Raw genomic sequence first — 18,804 nt, 5'->3', positions numbered from 1 at the left:
CTTCACCCTCATCCACCTGTTTGGTCACCTTCTCAAAGAACTCAATAAGGTTTGTGAGGCATGACCTACACTTCACAAAACTGTGTTAACTATACCTAATCAAATTACTCCTTTCTAGATGATTATAAATCCTATCTCTTATAATCCTTTCCAACACTTTATCCACAACTGAAGTAAGCCTCACTGGCCTGTAATTACCAGGATTGTCCCTCCTCCCCTTCTTGAACAAGGGAACAACATTTGCTATCCTCCAGTCTTCTGGCACTATTCTTGAACATAATGGCGACATAAAGATCAAAGCCAAAGGCTCTGCAATCTCCTTCCTAGTTTCCCAGAGAATCCTAGGATACATCCCATCCAGCCCAGGGGACTTACTTTTTTCACACCTTCCAGAATTACTAACACCTCCTCCTTGTGAACCTCTATCCCGTCTAGTCTAATAGGCTGTATCTCAGTAATATCCTCGACTACATTGTCTTTTTCATGTGTGAGTACTGTCGAAAAGTATTTATTTAGCGCCTCTCCTGTCTCTTCAGACTCCATGCACAACTTCCCACTACTGTCCTTGACTGAACCTAATCTTACTCTAGTTATTCTTTTATTCCTGACATACCTATAGAAAGCTTTAGAGTTTTCCTTGTCCTACCTGCAGAAGACTTCTCATGTCCCCTTCTGGCTCTCCTTAGCTCTCTTTTTCGGTCCTCCTTGGCTAACTTGTAATTCTCAAGCACCCTAACTGAGCCTTCACGCCTCATCTTTACATTAACCTCCCTCTTCCTCTTGATAAGAGATTCAACTTCTTTAGTAAACCATGGTTCCCTCGCTCAACCACTTCCTCCGTGCCTGACAGGTACATACTTATCAAGGACACGCAGTAGCTGTTCTTTGAACAAGCTCCACATTTCAATTGTGCCCAGCCCCTGCAGTTTCCTTCTCCATCCTATGCATCCTAAATCTTGCCGCATCTCATCGTAATTGCCTTTCCCCCAGCTATAACTCTTGCCCTGTGGTATATACCTATCCCTTTCCATCGCTAAAGTAAACATAATCAAATTGTGGTCACTATCACCGAAGTGCACACCTCCCCCAAATTTAACATTTGGCCTGGTTCATTACACAAAACCAAATCCAATGTTGCCTCACCTCTTGCTGGCCTATCTACATACTGTGTCGGGAAACCCTCCTGCACACATTGGACAAAAACTGACCCATCTAATGTACTCGAACTATAGGATTTCCAGGCAATATTTGGAAAGTTAAAGTCCCCCATAACAACTACCCTGCACCTTTGCTCCTATCCAGAATCGTCTTGGCAATTCTTTCCTCTACATCTCTGGAACTTCTCAGAGGCTGATAGAAAACTCCCAACAGGGTGACCTCTCCTTTCCTGTTTCTAACCTCAGCCCATACTACCTCAGTAGAAGAGTTCTCATCAAACATCCTTTCTGCCACTGTAATGCTGCCCTTGACTAACAATGCCACACCAGCCCACTTTTACCACCTTCCCTGATCTTACTGAAACATCTAAACCCTGGAACATGCAACAACCATTCCTGTCCCTGCTCTATCCATGTCTCTGAAATGGCTACAACATCGAAGTCCCAGGTACCAACCCATGCTGCAAGTTCAACCACCTTATTCCGGACGCTCCTGACATTGAAGTAGACATACTTCGAACCACCTTCCTGCCTGCCGGTACACTCCTGTGACCTTGAAACCTTATTTACGACTTCACTACTCTGAACCTCCAGTACACTGGAGCTACAAATCAGGTTCTCATCTCCCTGCTGAATTAGTTTAAACCCTCCTGAAGAGCATTAGCAAATTTCACCCCCAGGATATTGGTACCCCTCTGGTTCAGTTGTAGACCATCCCTTTTGTTGAGGTCCCACCTACCCCAGAATGACCCCCAATTATCCAGGTATCTGAATCCCTCCCTCTTGCATCATCTCTGCAGCCACATGTTCAACTGTTCTCGCTCCCTATTCCTTGCCTCGCTAGCATGTGGCACGGGTAACAAACCAGAGATAACAACTCTGTTTGTTCGAGCTCTAAGCTTCCACACTCACTCATTGAATTTCTGCCTCACATCCCTATGCTTTTCCTATCTATGTCATTGGGGCCTGTGTGGACTACAACTTGGGGCTGCTCCCCCTCCCCCTTGAGGATCCTGAAAACACGATCCGAGACGTCACAGACCCTGACACCTGGGAGGCAACACACCGACCATGAGGTCCCACAGAATCTCCTATCTGTCCCCCTAACTATGGAGTCCCCAATGACTAATGCTCTCCTCCTCTCCCCCCTTCCCTTCCGAGCAACAGCGGCAGACTCTGTGCCAGAGACCTGTACCCCATGGCTTACCCCTGGTAAGTCATCCTCCCAAACAGTATCCAAAATGGTATAGTTGATATTGAGGGGAATGGCCACAGGGGATCCCTGCACTGTCTGCCTGTTCCCTTTTTGTCCCCTGTCTGTAGCCCATCTACATTTTTCCTGTACCTGAGGTGTGACTACCTCTCTGTAACTCCTCTCAATTACCTCCTCAGCCTCCCAAATGTGTTCCCCAAGGGATTTGAGTATTTTTCCCACTTATTTCTCTTTTCAGAGAAGGTCAGAAGCCATACGACACCAAATTATAGCCCAACTAGTTTATCTGAAATCAGAAGCTTTTGAAGCACAGATGAAGTGAAGAGAAGCACCGAGGCACAGAATTTATTGGCAGAGAGATCAAGAGATCTGACAAATGCCAGGCTGAATAACAAGTCTCTGGAACAAAAACAAAGTTGCTGGAAAAGCTCAGCAAGTCTGGCAATGCCAGTGAAGGAAAAAACAGAGTTAACGTTTCAGGCCCAGAGACCCTTCCTCAGAACCAGGCCTGAAACTTTTCCAGTGGTTTTGTTTTTGTTACTGATGTACAGCACCTGCAGTTCTTTCGGTTTTTAACAAGTCTCTGGAGGTGATCAAAAGTGTCAGATGGTGTGAGTGTCAACAGCTGAATAGCAAGTGAAGGGATGACCTATAATCTGATTAATTGAGGCAGAGAAATAATTACAAAAAATTAAAAGTAAGATGGTGAGTTTGGAGATTTAGGGTCCCCCAATGGGGTATGAGAGTTCACTGTTTGGATTCCTGGGTTTTGGTCTACTTCCAAGGGGTTTGAGGATTTGAATTTTACCCCCATGGGATTTGAGTGTTTTTCTCTTTAGCAAGTTTTGAGAACATTTGTAGCTCAGGTTGAGTTTCTGGATGTGAGTTTGCTCGCTGAGCTGGAAGGTTAGTTTTCAGACGTTTCGTCACCATTCTAGGTAACATCATCAGTGAGCCTCCGGTGAAGCGCTGGTGTTATGTCCTGCTTTCTATTTATCTGTTTAGGTTTCCTCGGGTTGGTGATGTCATTTTTCCTCTTTCTTTTGGCAGGTTTAGGGGCAGCGGGATGCTTAAAGATTCCCCATAGGGTTTTGAGAGTTCAACTTGTTTATTTTGGGGAGAGGTTAGGGTCTCCATAGGGTCACACGATGAGGGTTGAGGATTCACCCCTTGTGGTTGAGGGATTCCCACGGGGTTTTAGGATTCAGCCCATTTGTAGATGTTTGGGTTGGAAGGTTCATCTACAGGTTTTTGGAGTTTGAGGGTACCCGGGGGGGTTCAAGACTTCACCCTATGGGGTTTTCAGGTTTTGGGGTATTCCATATAGTTTGAGGGATCACCCAGAAGTTTTGTGGTTTTTAGGGTATTCCAGGTAGCTTGAGGATTCATCTGAGAGTTTTTGTGTTTTTAGCGCATTTCTAGGAGGTTGAGGATTCACCTGGGAGTTTTGGGGGTTCTTCGAGTATTGCAGGGAGTTTGAGGGTTCACCTCGGCGTTTTTGAGGGTTTTTACGGTATGCCTGGGAGTTTTGGGCTGAGGGTTGAACCATTTACTGGGATCCTGTTGCTGCAGTTCAGTCTCCGGCCACAGGGGTCAGTGCTGGGCAGGTGCTGACGTCAGCCTCTCCCTCCCTCCTTCTCTCTGTGTCGGCCATGGCGCGCCCGGAGCAGCTACTCGTCTTGGAGCCGCCCAACGAGCTCAAATTCCGAGGTAAGAGGCTGGTGCTGGGCTTGTTCAGTGTCATTTCTAAGGGCAGGCCACCCGTGTGCGGACTCCCTTCAAATTAGAGCCGCACCGGAACAGTTCAGGCGGCCGCTGACGCCGGCGATGGGAGGAGGGATCGGCCCGTCAGTGGGAACGGCGGGCAGGGGGGAGGCCGGGAACAGCAGGCAGTGCCCACGGTAACAGCTCCTGAGAATGTGGCATTGGCCTCTGGGCGACCGACACCCCAACCCTTGACACCACCCCACAATCCCCCTGTAACCCGCCCACCTCCCCACACCCCCGTAACTCATATCCCCAACATATCCCTTCCCCCCACCCCCCCCGTCCCCTCCTCTCCCCCCCCCCCCCCGTCCCCTCCTCTCCCCCCCCCGTCCCCTCCTCTCCCCCCCCCGTCCCCTCCTCTCCCCCCCCGTCCCCTCCTCTCCCCCCCCCGTCCCCTCCTCTCCCCCCCCGTCCCCTCCTCTCCCCCCCCCGTCCCCTCCTCTCCCCCCCCCGTCCCCTCCTCTCCCCACCCCCCCCGTCCCCTCCTCTCCCCACCCCCCCCCGTCCCCTCCTCTCCCCACCCCCCCCCGTCCCCTCCTCTCCCCACCCCCCCCCGTCCCCTCCTCTCCCCACCCCCCCCCGTCCCCTCCTCTCCCCACCCCCCCCCGTCCCCTCCTCTCCCCACCCCCCCCGTCCCCTCCTCTCCCCACCCCCCCCGTCCCCTCCTCTCCCCACCCCCCCCGTCCCCTCCTCTCCTCTCCCCCCCCCGTCCCCTCCTCTCCTCTCCCCCCCCCGTCCCCTCCTCTCCCCCCCCCGTCCCCTCCTCTCCCCCCCCCGTCCCCTCCTCTCCCCCCCCGTCCCCTCCTCTCCCCCCCCCGTCCCCTCCTCTTCCCACCCCCCCCCGTCCCCTCCTCATCCCACCCCCCCCCGTCCCCTCCTCTTCCCACCCCCCCCCCCGTCCCCTCCTCTTCCCACCCCCCCCCCCGTCCCCTCCTCTTCCCACCCCCCCCCGTCCCCTCCTCTTCCCACCCCCCCCGTCCCCTCCTCTTCCCACCCCCCCCCGTCCCCTCCTCTTCCCACCCCCCCCCCGTCCCCTCCTCTTCCCACCCCCCCCCCGTCCCCTCCTCTTCCCACCCCCCCCCCGTCCCCTCCTCTTCCCACCCCCCCCCCGTCCCCTCCTCTTCCCACCCCCCCCCCGTCCCCTCCTCTTCCCACCCCCCCGTCCCCTCCTCTCCTCTCCCCCCCCCGTCCCCTCCTCTCCTCTCCCCCCCCCGTCCCCTCCTCTCCCCCCCCGTCCCCTCCTCTCCCCCCCCCCCGTCCCCTCCTCTTCCCACCCCCCCGTCCCCTCCTCTCCTCTCCCCCCCCCGTCCCCTCCTCTCCTCTCCCCCCCCCGTCCCCTCCTCTCCCCCCCCGTCCCCTCCTCTCCCCCCCCCGTCCCCTCCTCTTCCCACCCCCCCCCCGTCCCCTCCTCTTCCCACCCCCCCCCCGTCCCCTCCTCTTCCCACCCCCCCCCCGTCCCCTCCTCTTCCCACCCCCCCGTCCCCTCCTCTCCTCTCCCCCCCCCGTCCCCTCCTCTCCTCTCCCCCCCCCGTCCCCTCCTCTCCCCCCCCGTCCCCTCCTCTCCCCCCCCCCCGTCCCCTCCTCTTCCCACCCCCCCCCGTCCCCTCCTCTTCCCACCCCCCCCCCGTCCCCTCCTCTTCCCACCCCCCCCCCGTCCCCTCCTCTTCCCACCCCCCCCCCGTCCCCTCCTCTTCCCACCCCCCCCCGTCCCCTCCTCTTCCCACCCCCCCCCGTCCCCTCCTCTTCCCACCCCCCCCCGTCCCCTCCTCTTCCCACCCCCCCCCGTCCCCTCCTCTTCCCACCCCCCCCCCCGTCCCCTCCTCTTCCCACCCCCCCCCCCCGTCCCCTCCTCTTCCCACCCCCCCCCCGTCCCCTCCTCTTCCCACCCCCCCCCGTCCCCTCCTCTTCCCACCCCCCCCCCGTCCCCTCCTCTTCCCACCCCCCCCCCGTCCCCTCCTCTTCCCACCCCCCCCGTCCCCTCCTCTTCCCACCCCCCCCGTCCCCTCCTCTTCCCACCCCCCCCCGTCCCCTCCTCTTCCCACCCCCCCCCGTCCCCTCCTCTTCCCACCCCCCCCCCCGTCCCCTCCTCTTCCCACCCCCCCCCCGTCCCCTCCTCTTCCCACCCCCCCCGTCCCCTCCTCTTCCCCCCCCCCCGTCCCCTCCTCTTCTCCCCCCCCCCTCCTCTTCTCCCCCCCCCTCCTCTCCCCCCCCCATCCCCTCCTCTCCCCCCCCCCTCCCCTCCTCTCCCCCCCCCCTCCCCTCCTCTCCCCCCCCTCCCCTCCTCTCCCCCCCCCCGTCCCCTCCTCTCCCCCCCCGTCCCCTCCTCTCCCCCCCCCGTCCCCTCCTCTCCCCCCCCCGTCCCCTCCTCTCCCCCCCCCCGTCCCCTCCTCTCCCCCCCCCCGTCCCCTCCTCTCCCCCCCCCCGTCCCCTCCTCTCTCCCCCCCCCCGTCCCCTCCTCTCTCCCCCCCCCCCGTCCCCTCCTCTCTCCCCCCCCCCCGTCCCCTCCTCTCCCCCCCCCCGTCCCCTCCTCTCCCCCCCCCGTCCCCTCCTCTCCCCCCCCCGTCCCCTCCTCTCCCCCCCCCCGTCCCCTCCTCTCTCCCCCCCCCCGTCCCCTCCTCTCTCCCCCCCCCGTCCCCTCCTCTCCCCCCCCCGTCCCCTCCTCTCCCCCCCCCGTCCCCTCCTCTCCCCCCCCCGTCCCCTCCTCTCCCCCCCCGTCCCCTCCTCTCCCCCCCCCGTCCCCTCCTCTCCCCCCCCCGTCCCCTCCTCTCCCCCCCCCGTCCCCCCCCGACGCTCCTCCCCCCCCGACGCTCGTCCCCCCCTCCCCCCCCGACGCTCGTCCCCCCCTCCCCCCCCGACGCTCGTCCCCCCCTCCCCCCCGACGCTCGTCCCCCCCTCCCCCCCGACGCTCGTCCCCCCCTCCCCCCCGACGCTCGTCCCCCCCGACGCTCGTCCCCCCTCCCCCCCGACGCTCGTCCCCCCCTCCCCCCCGACGCTCGTCCCCCCCTCCCCCCCGACGCTCGTCCCCCCCTCCCCCCCGACGCTCGTCCCCCCCTCCCCCCCGACGCTCGTCCCCCCCCCGACGCTCGTCCCCCCCCCGACGCTCGTTCCCCCCCCCCCGACGCTCGTTCCCCCCCCCGACGCTCGTCCCCCCCTCCCCCCCGACGCTCGTCCCCCCCTCCCCCCCGACGCTCGTCCCCCCCCCGACGCTCGTTCCCCCCCCCGACGCTCGTTCCCCCCCCCCGACGCTCGTTCCCCCCCCCGACGCTCGTTCCCCCCCCCGACGCTCGTTCCCCCCCCCGACGCTCGTTCCCCCCCCCGACGCTCGTTCCCCCCCCCGACGCTCGTTCCCCCCCCCGACGCTCGTTCCCCCCCCCGACGCTCGTTCCCCCCCCCGACGCTCGTTCCCCCCCCCGACGCTCGTTCCCCCCCCCGACGCTCGTTCCCCCCCCCCGACGCTCGTTCCCCCCCCCGACGCTCGTTCCCCCCCCCGACGCTCGTTCCCCCCCCCGACGCTCGTTCCCCCCCCCGACGCTCGTTCCCCCCCCCCGACGCTCGTTCCCCCCCCCGACGCTCGTTCCCCCCCCCGACGCTCGTTCCCCCCCCCGACGCTCGTTCCCCCCCCCGACGCTCGTTCCCCCCCCCCGACGCTCGTTCCCCCCCCCGACGCTCGTTCCCCCCCCCGACGCTCGTTCCCCCCCCCCGACGCTCGTTCCCCCCCCCCGACGCTCGTTCCCCCCCCCGACGCTCGTTCCCCCCCCCGACGCTCGTTCCCCCCCCCCGACGCTCGTTCCCCCCCCCCGACGCTCGCTCCCCCCCCCCCCCGACGCTCGCTCCCCCCCCCCCCCGACGCTCGCTCCCCCCCCCCCCGACGCTCGTTCCCCCCCCCCGACGCTCGTTCCCCCCCCCCGACGCTCGTTCCCCCCCCCGACGCTCGTTCCCCCCCCCGACGCTCGTTCCCCCCCCCCGACGCTCGTTCCCCCCCCCCGACGCTCGTTCCCCCCCCCGACGCTCGTTCCCCCCCCCGACGCTCGTTCCCCCCCCCCGACGCTCGTTCCCCCCCCCCGACGCTCGTTCCCCCCCCCGACGCTCGTCCCCCAACCTCCCTTCCCCTCCCCCGACGATCGTCCCACTCCCTCCCGCACCCCGACACTCGTCCCCCTCCCCCTCGCCCCCCCGCCGACGCTCGCCTCGCTCGCCCCCCGCCGCCGACGCTCACCCGCCTCGCTCGCCCCCCGCCGCCGACGCTCACCCGCCTCGCTCGCCCCCCGCCGCCGACGCTCACCCGCCTCGCTCGCCCCCCGCCGCCGACGCTCACCCGCCTCGCTCGCCCCCCGCCGCCGACGCTCACCCGCCTCGCTCGCCCCCCGCCGCCGACGCTCACCCGCCTCGCTCGCCCCCCGCCGCCGACGCTCACCCGCCTCGCTCGCCCCCCGCCGCCGACGCTCGCCCCCCCGCCGCCGACGCTCACCCGCCTCGCTCGCCCCCCGCCGCCGACGCTCACCCGCCTCGCTCGCCCCCCGCCGCCGACGCTCACCCGCCTCGCTCGCCCCCCGCCGCCGACGCTCACCCGCCTCGCTCGCCCCCCGCCGCCGACGCTCACCCGCCTCGCTCGCCCCCCGCCGCCGACGCTCACCCGCCTCGCTCGCCCCCCGCCGCCGACGCTCACCCGCCTCGCTCGCCCCCCGCCGCCGACGCTCACCCGCCTCGCTCGCCCCCCGCCGCCGACGCTCACCCGCCTCGCTCGCCCCCCGCCGCCGACGCTCACCCGCCTCGCTCGCCCCCCGCCGCCGACGCTCACCCGCCTCGCTCGCCCCCCGCCGCCGACGCTCACCCGCCTCGCTCGCCCCCCGCCGCCGACGCTCACCCGCCTCGCTCGCCCCCCGCCGCCGACGCTCACCCGCCTCGCTCGCCCCCCGCCGCCGACGCTCACCCGCCTCGCTCGCCCCCCGCCGCCGACGCTCACCCGCCTCGCTCGCCCCCCGCCGCCGACGCTCACCCGCCTCGCTCGCCCCCCGCCGCCGACGCTCACCCGCCTCGCTCGCCCCCCGCCGCCGACGCTCACCCGCCTCGCTCGCCCCCCGCCGCCGACGCTCACCCGCCTCGCTCGCCCCCCGCCGCCGACGCTCACCCGCCTCGCTCGCCCCCCGCCGCCGACGCTCACCCGCCTCGCTCGCCCCCCGCCGCCGACGCTCACCCGCCTCGCTCGCCCCCCGCCGCCGACGCTCACCCGCCTCGCTCGCCCCCCGCCGCCGACGCTCACCCGCCTCGCTCGCCCCCCGCCGCCGACGCTCACCCGCCTCGCTCGCCCCCCGCCGCCGACGCTCACCCGCCTCGCTCGCCCCCCGCCGCCGACGCTCACCCGCCTCGCTCGCCCCCCGCCGCCGACGCCCGCCCGTCATCCACGTCCCTCCACCCCCAGCCGACACTCATCCCCCCCCCCGACGCTCGTCCCGCTCCCCCCCCCCCCCGACGCTCGTCCCGCTCTCCCCCCCCCCCCCCCCCCGACGCTCGTCCCCATGCCTCCCCCTCCCTCCAGCCCTCGTTCTCGTCCCCCTCCCCTCCGACACTTCCAAGCTTGGTCCATTCTGTCACAGAAATTCCAACAGCCCTTTGCAGATGTTGATGCTTTGTAAATGTGTTACAACGCATCAGATAAAATAAGGAGCTGTGAGGAATTGCTGATTGCAGGTAATTTGCTCATTGTGACAGATATGCCAACAAAGTATAATGTTCTTAAAAGATGTAATTGATGGAGAACTTTCCTTCCCTCGTTAAATGAGAGACAGCCAGAGAGGGAACGCTTTTTTAAAAATGTATCTGCATAACACAATTGTAGGAAAGTGACAGACAAGAAAGGTCACCTTGCCCATCATGTGGAAGGAGAGGAAAATGTAACCGAGACAGTGAACCTGGAAGGGAACACCTATCAGAATCCATAACCGATGGTGTCCCTGTTTTGGGGACTGTACATTGTTCCCCCAAATTTCTGGTGTTTTGACAGGACAGCCTCTGAAAAAACGCAACCTAAACCTCTGAACAAGGGTCTAGGCCCGAAATGTTAGCCTTTCTGCTCTTCTGATGCTACATGGCCAGCTGCGTTCATTCAGCTTCATACCATGTTATCTCTGATTCTCCAGCATCGGCAGTTCCTACTATCTCTAACAGCTTTAACCCCACTGCGAAACCATTTTTCTGCAGAAAGGTCCCAACCCGAAACATCAAGCATTCCTTCTCTGATGCTGCATGGCCTGCTGTGTTCATCCAGTTTCACACCGTGTTATCTCACATTAAAAAATAATGTTGTCTGTTGGTGAGTAGGAGCTGCTGATGCCACTCTTCAAGCCCTAATACTCAATACTGAGCTTTGTGAAATCCTGTGATTGATGCTTACTTCACAGTTGGATACTTTCCTCACCAAATCTTGATTAGAAAGGGGAGCTTACAAGTTGATTGGGGCCAACTGTGTCGCCACATTATCACCAGTAGGAAAACACTCATCACCCCCATAGTCCCTTGCAGTACAGTTTCAAAACACTCTCCTCCAGCTTCACACCGTGTTAGCTCAGATTCTCCAGCATCAGCAGTTCCTACTATCTTTGTAACTTCTTTTTAAATGTTCAGGAAAGTTTGGTAAAAGATGTTTACTGAGCTGTTAAATGTGTTGTGTGTGGATCGGGTTAGTAATTTATCCAAGTAACTGATCAAGATGATTTATCGAGAGTTTTGAGTGTAAAGTCTTATGTAAAGAGCAGTTTTATGGAATGGCACCTTTTGTTATAATTGTGGTGCTACTTTGTTTGGAAAAGCTGGTGGGAGTCAGGTATGAATTTACTGTGCAACTAGATTTTGACAATCTTAGTGAAAAAGTGCAACTTAAAAAGCATTAGCAGCTATAGATCTTAATTCTCTTAGTCACAATTCTACCTTTACTCTGCTCTAGCAGCAGTTATGGCCAATTAACTGCTTTATGGATATATAGTAACATTTCTTCATTTTACTAGAGGAATTTCCCCTCAATAGGTTGCTGTGCTCTTGATCTGCTATTTCAATGCAGGATCATGGCAGTAACTGAATTGTCATTTGGAGTAAAACCACCCAGTGTACTTGAGTTCTGAGGCGGTAACTGTTAGGTTCAATTTCAGAGACCCTCACAGACTTGATGCAAGAGCAAGACACTGACCGGGTTACAAAAACACAATCCTTTATTATTAAGCCAGTACAAACTACGGCGGATCGCTGTACGCAACCCGGCACAGAGTGCTGAGTATCGTGAGTGATTCTCCCCGAACAGGGGCCAGTCCCCGCTTTTATACCCTTGGAATTGGCAGATACATAAAACAAGTACTACATCTGAGAACAGGATGCAGCTTTGATCGTCAAGAAGTGTATGACAACGACAGGGATGCAATTTTGAGTGGTGACAACTGCCTGACTTGATCAAAGGTCACTGACCTGGCCATTTCAGCAGAAACAGGGGTAGGCAGCAGTGTGGGTAGAGCCATAAAGATTACAGAGCTTAATGCCATTTTGTGTTTACAAATGTTTCGCACTCCTACATATGTTTCACATCCAATCCTGTTTGGGCAGGAAGTTGAGACAGTATTCACATACTCCTGTATGAGGAGCATAAAAATTCATGGGATGTTAACCCATTAACGTCTCATTCCTTCCTTTATTCATTCCATGATAAACTATATCGGGGCCTAGACGGGAACTACTAGTCTGTCGGTAACAATTCTGCAACAAAGTTCAGGTATATCAGGAACATGCGGCAAACAATTATGATGATGAATAAGACAACCAACCCATACCCTGTTTCCACATGGGTGCCATTACAAGTTTACTGTATGCCTGAAGTCACATTTTTGGGCTTGATTCCAAACAAGGGCAGTTCAATAGCCCTGCTATAGTTGCGCAAGTTCGTTTTACACACTGATGGGGCCAGGAAGCATCATGGCGATGGTTGGTGATGTTTACTAAGGCATATACAGAACAACTTCCCGTACCATTAAAACAAAGCAGATAGCTGGTAGGATCTGTGCTCTTGGCCCCTTCCTTCCCAGATTTAGACTTAGGTTTAGCACCTGTACAATTGGAGGAGCCGTTAACTATCAATTCCACATATTGGCCCTGCACACCCCTCCTCCAAGTTCCTCCCTCCCCTTGGCAAGGCTCACCAGCATAATCTACTTCATAGAGTTGGTGAGGGTTCCATCCTTATGTTGCTGCAAACAAAGCCTGTACAGACTGTGCTAGCGGATAAAACACTGTTCGATTATCCTGCAGTTGGATATGTGTCTTACAAAACAAATTGTCTTCCATGCCTAATACCACAATGGCCATGATATCACAGAGTGCAACTGTAGTCTTTAGGCCATCTGGGGGCCCCATCATTTACAGTTACTCAGATGGATCCGGCGACTCTGTCCTCGGACTTTGACTGCTCTTAGTGTCTGCAGGAGTATTTAGGGGTCCTTTCCACTTGGGTCTGAGCTTGGAGTGACCCCAGTCTTTGATCAGCACGAAGTCTCCCATTTGCAGTCTGGGGGGTTCATTCTGCTCGTCTGAGCTCTAATCTGTCGCTTGTGATGATGGTCCATAGGTGTGCTTTACCTGTGAATGGAGAAACTTTAGAGACTATGTTAGCTGCTGAAAGTATCTTTGCATTTCCTCCCCCGTAATATTTATATCTACGTGGGCAGCTGGGTCTGTGTCGGCATCCCAAGAGGTCCTACTGGGTCAGCCATAAATCATTTCCGCAGCCAACAAGCCAGTGGTCGAGTGTGGGGTAATTCTCATGTGATACAGGGCTAAAGACCTTTTACCAGTTGAGGCCTGTTTCAAATGTTAACTTAGTTATTCTGGTTTTAAGAATCCCAATCGCCCTTTCCACTGTTCCTGCCGCCTGAGGGTGGTAAGCACAATGGAATTGCTGCTGGATATGCAGCACCTCGCATAGTTGTTTGTTGATTTTTCCTATAAAATGGGAGCCATTGTCTGAATTAATCTGTCGAGGCTGTCCAAATCTTGGTATGATCTCTACCAGTAGTAATTTTACCACTGTTGAGGCTTTATTATATGTAATTGGGAAAGCCTCTATCCATCTACTGAATACATCAGCTATCACAAGGCAATACTTATAGCAGTGTACACGCGGTAATTCAATAAAATCTGAATACATTTCAATGGCCCACCTGGCAAGGGTGTTATTCCTGGTGAGCATCTCATCCCCTGACCAACATTGTTTTGTGGCATGTCAAACATGATGCTATATGAGACTGGGCTGCCTCAGCCAGCCGGGGGTGCAACCAGGCACGGAGCATGATAACCACTCGTTCCCTCCTTGCCAATGTGGGTATCAGCATGAAGACAATCAGTGAGCAAAGGCAACAAAGCATCAGGTATTCACACTTGGCCGATTGGAGTAACCCAAAGGCCTGAAAACTCAGAATGCAAACATCTATGCACCTTCCAAATGTCCTTTTCAGAGGCAGGGGTGTCCCCCTGCCAGCACTGAACAGTGACAATATCTGACATGCCTGTTGTGTTCGAAGCAGGCAAGCGGTTTATTGCCTGCTTGCTCATAGAGGGCAAATAAAAGTGTGATCTGCAGCAGCCTGTTTGGCAGCCCGCGCGTTGCCCTGAGTAACTACGGAGTCATCGGAGGCATGGGCAGCGCATTTGATAATGGCCAATTGTTTAAGGAGAAGGATTGTCTGGAGAAGGTTTGGACATAAAAAGAATTCAGGATCGGCGTGCCCGGCAGGGCAGAGGGGTGCCTTCTCCAGTCCTCCTTGTCTTGCTTGTCTTTGTCATTACTTTGGAACAACATTGGCAAGCCAGATATGTCAGGAGGTACCTCTGAGTTTTCTTTTTCATCAATTTGGCCTGCCGCTCTAACCCCTGTTCTCTGTTTTGTCTTTCCCTTTCCAGCCCTCCTTGTTTAACCCTTTCCCTTTCATTCATTTCATGATCCTCACACTGCAGCTTTAAAACCTCCCAGGTTTTTTGGTTTCCCTTCATTATCACATATGGTAATCCCTCTCTGACGTGCATTATTCTCCCAGCTGGCCTGTTTAGATTTATTTGTTATTTCCTCAGCAGTCTTTCTCCACTTGGATATTAAAGTTTTCTGTTTTGTCCCCGTATTACATTTCCAAATTGCCTCTTCTGTTTTTATGCATTTATCTCCATCTCAGGTTCCCCCATTGGCCAAATTTCACTTCCCAATATCTTATTTAGCCATGCCGACAGACGTCTGAACTTTTCTTCATTTTTGGGGTCATCCCAACATAACCAATGCAAAGGGGTTCCGGCACCCGACTTATTCAACGTCTGTCCCATTTTAACGCTTCAACTTCTTACTTATCCCTGCATACTAGTCCAGTATCCTTGGTCTCCACACCCACTTCAGGGTCCTGACCTTTGCGTGGGGGATTTCCCCTCTTAACGACCAGTCTAATGCAGGGTAGTTGAGACAGACACTCTAGTTATCCTTTACCTTAGGTACTACGTTCCAGTGACTCAAACCCCGGTATTGGAGGACTCTAACCTTGGAATTCCAGGAGGATTCTCACCTCCCTGTAGAATTAGTTTATCAATCTGTACTGACCTGGGGACTCGAACCCCAGTCACCGGGGAATTCTAATCTCCTGGAATTTGTTTATGATAGCCCTGGGGACTCTAACCTCCAGGCATAGGATCAATCAGTGTACAAGGTTGTGAGTCGTCTCAGGATTCCATCCGTACAGAGCCACATAGGGATGAGGGGTCGCACGAGTGGTAGCTTAGTGAGAGAGATCAAGGTGAATCATACCTTGTGGGCCGTCTGTCTCACATCACCAACACTAGAACGATCACTTATTCAGTCCTCCACGTAAGACCTCTGTACATGTTGGAACCCGGCTCGCAATGCCAAATGTTAGGCTCGTTTTCAGACACCCTCACGGACTTGATGCAAGAGCAAGACACAGACCTGGTTACAAAAACGCAATCCTTCATTATTAAGCAAGTACAAGCTGAGGAGGATCGCTGTACGCAACCGGCACAGAGTGCTGAGTATCGTGAACGATTCTCCCCGAACAGGGGCCAGTCCCCACCTTTATACCCTTGGAATTAGCAGATACATAAAACAAATACTACGTCTGAGAACAGGATACAGCATTGATCGTCACTAAGTGTATGATGATGACAGGATGCAATTTTGAGTGGTGACAACTGCCTGTCTTGATCAAAGGTCACTGACCTGGCCATTTCAGCAGAAACAGGGTTAGGCAGCAGTGTGGGTCAAGTCATAAAGATGACAGAGCTTAATGCCATTTGTTTTTACAAATGTTTCACACACAATCCTATTTGGGCAGGAAGTTGAGACAGTGTTCATGTACCCCCATATGAGGACCATAAAAATTCATGGGATGTTAACCCATTAAAATCTCAGTAACAAGCAGGTTGGATAAAGAGGAAACAGTGGATGCAATATATTTGGATTTTCAGGAGGCATCTGATAAGGTGCCACTGCTTATTAAGAGGCATGGTGTTGGAGGTGGTATATTGGCTTGGGGTAGAGGTTTGGTTAACCAACAGAAGGGATATTGGGAAAAGGGGAAAGGAGAGCATTTTCATGGTGCAACTTGTAACTAGTCAAATACGAAGGGGTCAGTGCTTGGCCAGAATTATTTACAATATATATCAATGACTGAGGAAAGCGCATGTATCAAAGCCACGTTTGTGGATAACTCAAAAATAGATGGAAAAGTATAGGTTTTGGCCTGGACTCAGGAATTTAGAAGAATGAGAGGTGATCATATTGAAACGTAGATGATTTTTCAGGGACTTAACAGGCTTGATGCAGAAAGCTTGTTTTCCCTTGTGGTAGAATCTAAGACCAAAGGGTGTAGTCTCAGAATAAGGTCACACTTTTAATGTAGAGAGGAGGATGAATTTATTCTGAGGATGGTGAATCTATGGGATTCTTTACTGCACAGGTTTGGTGAGATTGGACTATTAAGTAATCTTAGGCCAACATATTTAATTTTTATTTTCCATCAGTAAGGGAATCAAGGGTTCGGCGGAAAAGGCAGGAAAGTGGAGTTGAGGATTATCAGATTATCCATGATCTCATCCAGTTGTAGAGCAGAATGAATGGGCTGAATGGCCTACTTCTGCTCCTTTGTTTTATGATTAAAATTTTCTCTTGCCAAACTTGCATTATGTCTGAAGAAAGCATTATAAATACAACAGTGCTTGTCACAGATGCTGATGCATTAATGGTGGTGATGGAAGAATTTTTAAAGAAAACAGCAGGGATCTCTGGTGATACTGGTAACTCTTGCCCTTCCCTAAATGACAATGAACTGAGTGGACTATTTCAGACAACAGTTAAGAGTCAGCCATTTTACAGCAGGTATGGATTCACATGTAAGCCAGATCAGATAAGGAAGGTAGATTTCCTTCCCTAAAGGATGTTAGTGAACTTGTTGGGATTTTTATGACAAGCTATGAAGTTTAACTATCGCCATTACAGAAATTGGCTTTGAATTCTTCATTTTATAAAATTGAATTTTTTGAAAACATTTGGATTGAAATTGGTGAGATTTGAATTCTTTACCCCAGAACATTTGCCTTCTGTGACCTGGTGTAAATGTTATCCCTCGGTGCCACCCTGCACACTAAACCCAGGGCAGCCGGATGTTTGAATACATCAGCCACTGGTGCCAGTATTAGTGTCTGTGCTGAACTGTAGTTTCAGAGCACTTACATGTCTGGTCGATGATAGAGGCTCAGCGAAACACATTTTTGTTTAATTGATGTGCTGAGCAAATCATAAATTATTCATAAGGAATCACACCCTGGTAATTATCTTACTTTCATCTTGTTGTTGACCGCCTAACCCAACCTTTCTGCTTTGTAGCAAGTGGGCAGGATGAAGTGATTCATGACTCCCTTACCGAAAGTAGGCTGAAACCAGTTGTATCATCTGGTATGAGAGGTAATAGGAACTGCAGATGCTGGATAATCCGAGATAACAAGGTGTAGGTGTTCCTTGTTGTTACCTTGTATCATCTGGTCACTGCTTCCAGCTGAGCAACGCTCACTCAGAACTGACCACGACCTGTTGCTGTTCAGGGCTTGATGTCACTCCTTGTTATTCACCCATTCTTAATTAGATTCAGTACTTTTTGATGTGTTAAATTTTGTGGTACAGTGTGTGTGTGTGTGTGTGTGAGAGAGAGAGAGAGAGAGAGAGAGAGAGAAGCTGATACCCCTGAATAGCAGCATTATTGAAAGTACTCATCTAAACCAAGATATTTTCCATACTTGAAATTGCACCCGATGCCCTGAAATCACATCTCAACCCTGTGGCTAAAACTGTCACTCTTATTTCTAAATGTACTCATCCACTTGATAATGGCTAAACAGCTGATCAAAACATAAAATACTGGAGAAGCTCAGCAATTCTGGCAGCATCTGTAGAGAGAGAAAGGGCTTAAAATTTCAAGGAGGAAAGCTGTTTGGAACACATACCAGTAGTTTGGCTGAGTATTCATTTGTCACCTCATTGGTACTGAATGGTGTTTGAGCCTTCTAGAATTGGTATAATTTTAGAGGATGAGGCATAGTCTTCACTGGGCTGGATTCCAGCAGGACCAAGGTTACCTCCAATAGAACCATATGTTACACTATGTTGAATTTGTAATCCATTTGATTATATTTAATTTTTATTGCTTTTGTCCACCAGTGATTTTTTTTTTGTAATTTCCTCCCCTTCTGCAGCAAGTGCTGCTGCAAGTTTTTGCTGATCCTCCTTTATCGCTTGTAATTGACATTAGGTTGGCAGCTGGTTCTGTGGTTTGCTGCATATTTTTGCTGACCTGGGTGAGTGGGGTGTGTGTGTGTGTGTGTGTGTGTGTGTGTGTGTGTGTGTGTGTGTCTGTTTGTCTGTCCCTTGCATATCCTACCACAGTGGAGCATCATCATCACTGGCACTATGCCAGTGAACATCTTGAGTAAAACAGTGAGTTCACTGTCAGTGTTGTACTCAGCTCAGCATGGTTTTTTTTCACTTCAAATGGTGAAGGAGAAAGTTACAAAAGCACAATGTGTCATTCTGAAGGCCTACAAACACAGCAGTTTTAGAAGAGAATGGTGGAAATTTCTTTCAAGTGATTCCTGAAAGGATTCTAGGTGTTGAAATACAATTCCAGTTCACTGCAAAGAGACTGCTTCTAGCAGAGCATGTTGAGGATTAATGTTATGTGAAGGAGATGTTCTGTAATGCATTGTTTCATGTCCTGACTATATTGGCTTCAGTAGATCGACATTTAAATTTTAACAGGTTATTCAAATTTCAATAGCTTTTTAAATTTGTCTGGGGAACTATGTTTTCATTTGGGTTTTCCTAGTTTTTATTGCAACCTTTTATCTAGGCAGCATAATTTAAAAAAGGTACTGCAGTCACTGCTGTTACTGATTGCGCGTGTGATGATGTTGAATCACGAGGGTTTGGTTTCAACAAATCTCTGAAGGTTATTTTTAAAGCATTTTTGTTTTTCTCTTATACATGCTTGTAATTATTCTGCCTCTAGGGTTCATATTACTTTGTATTTTCCCACTTCCTCAATGTGCATCTTGTTCCAAACAGAACAATGGGGCTTCAGGACAGGGACA

At 54.6% G+C, this 18,804-nt stretch overlaps 1 protein-coding gene across 3 annotated transcripts in view; it reads left to right on the top strand.

The window, feature by feature from the left end:
* Positions 1 to 3,963: 3,963 nt before the first annotated feature.
* Positions 3,964 to 18,804, top strand: part of vapb (VAMP (vesicle-associated membrane protein)-associated protein B and C) — a 131,590-nt gene continuing 116,749 nt past the window's right edge. For all 3 annotated transcript variants that reach the window (XM_059652891.1, XM_048549728.1, XM_048549727.1), the window contains exon 1: positions 3,964 to 4,080. In XM_059652891.1, coding sequence (XP_059508874.1) covers positions 4,023 to 4,080 — 58 coding nt within the window. In that variant the 5' untranslated portion in view covers positions 3,964 to 4,022. The remainder of the gene's footprint in view (positions 4,081 to 18,804) is intronic.

This window comes from Stegostoma tigrinum, chromosome 19 (assembly GCF_030684315.1).
Source record: "Stegostoma tigrinum isolate sSteTig4 chromosome 19, sSteTig4.hap1, whole genome shotgun sequence".
NCBI lineage: Eukaryota > Metazoa > Chordata > Chondrichthyes > Orectolobiformes > Stegostomatidae > Stegostoma > Stegostoma tigrinum.
Note: the sequence above shows the minus strand (reverse complement) of the source record. Positions and strands in the feature narration are given on the sequence as shown.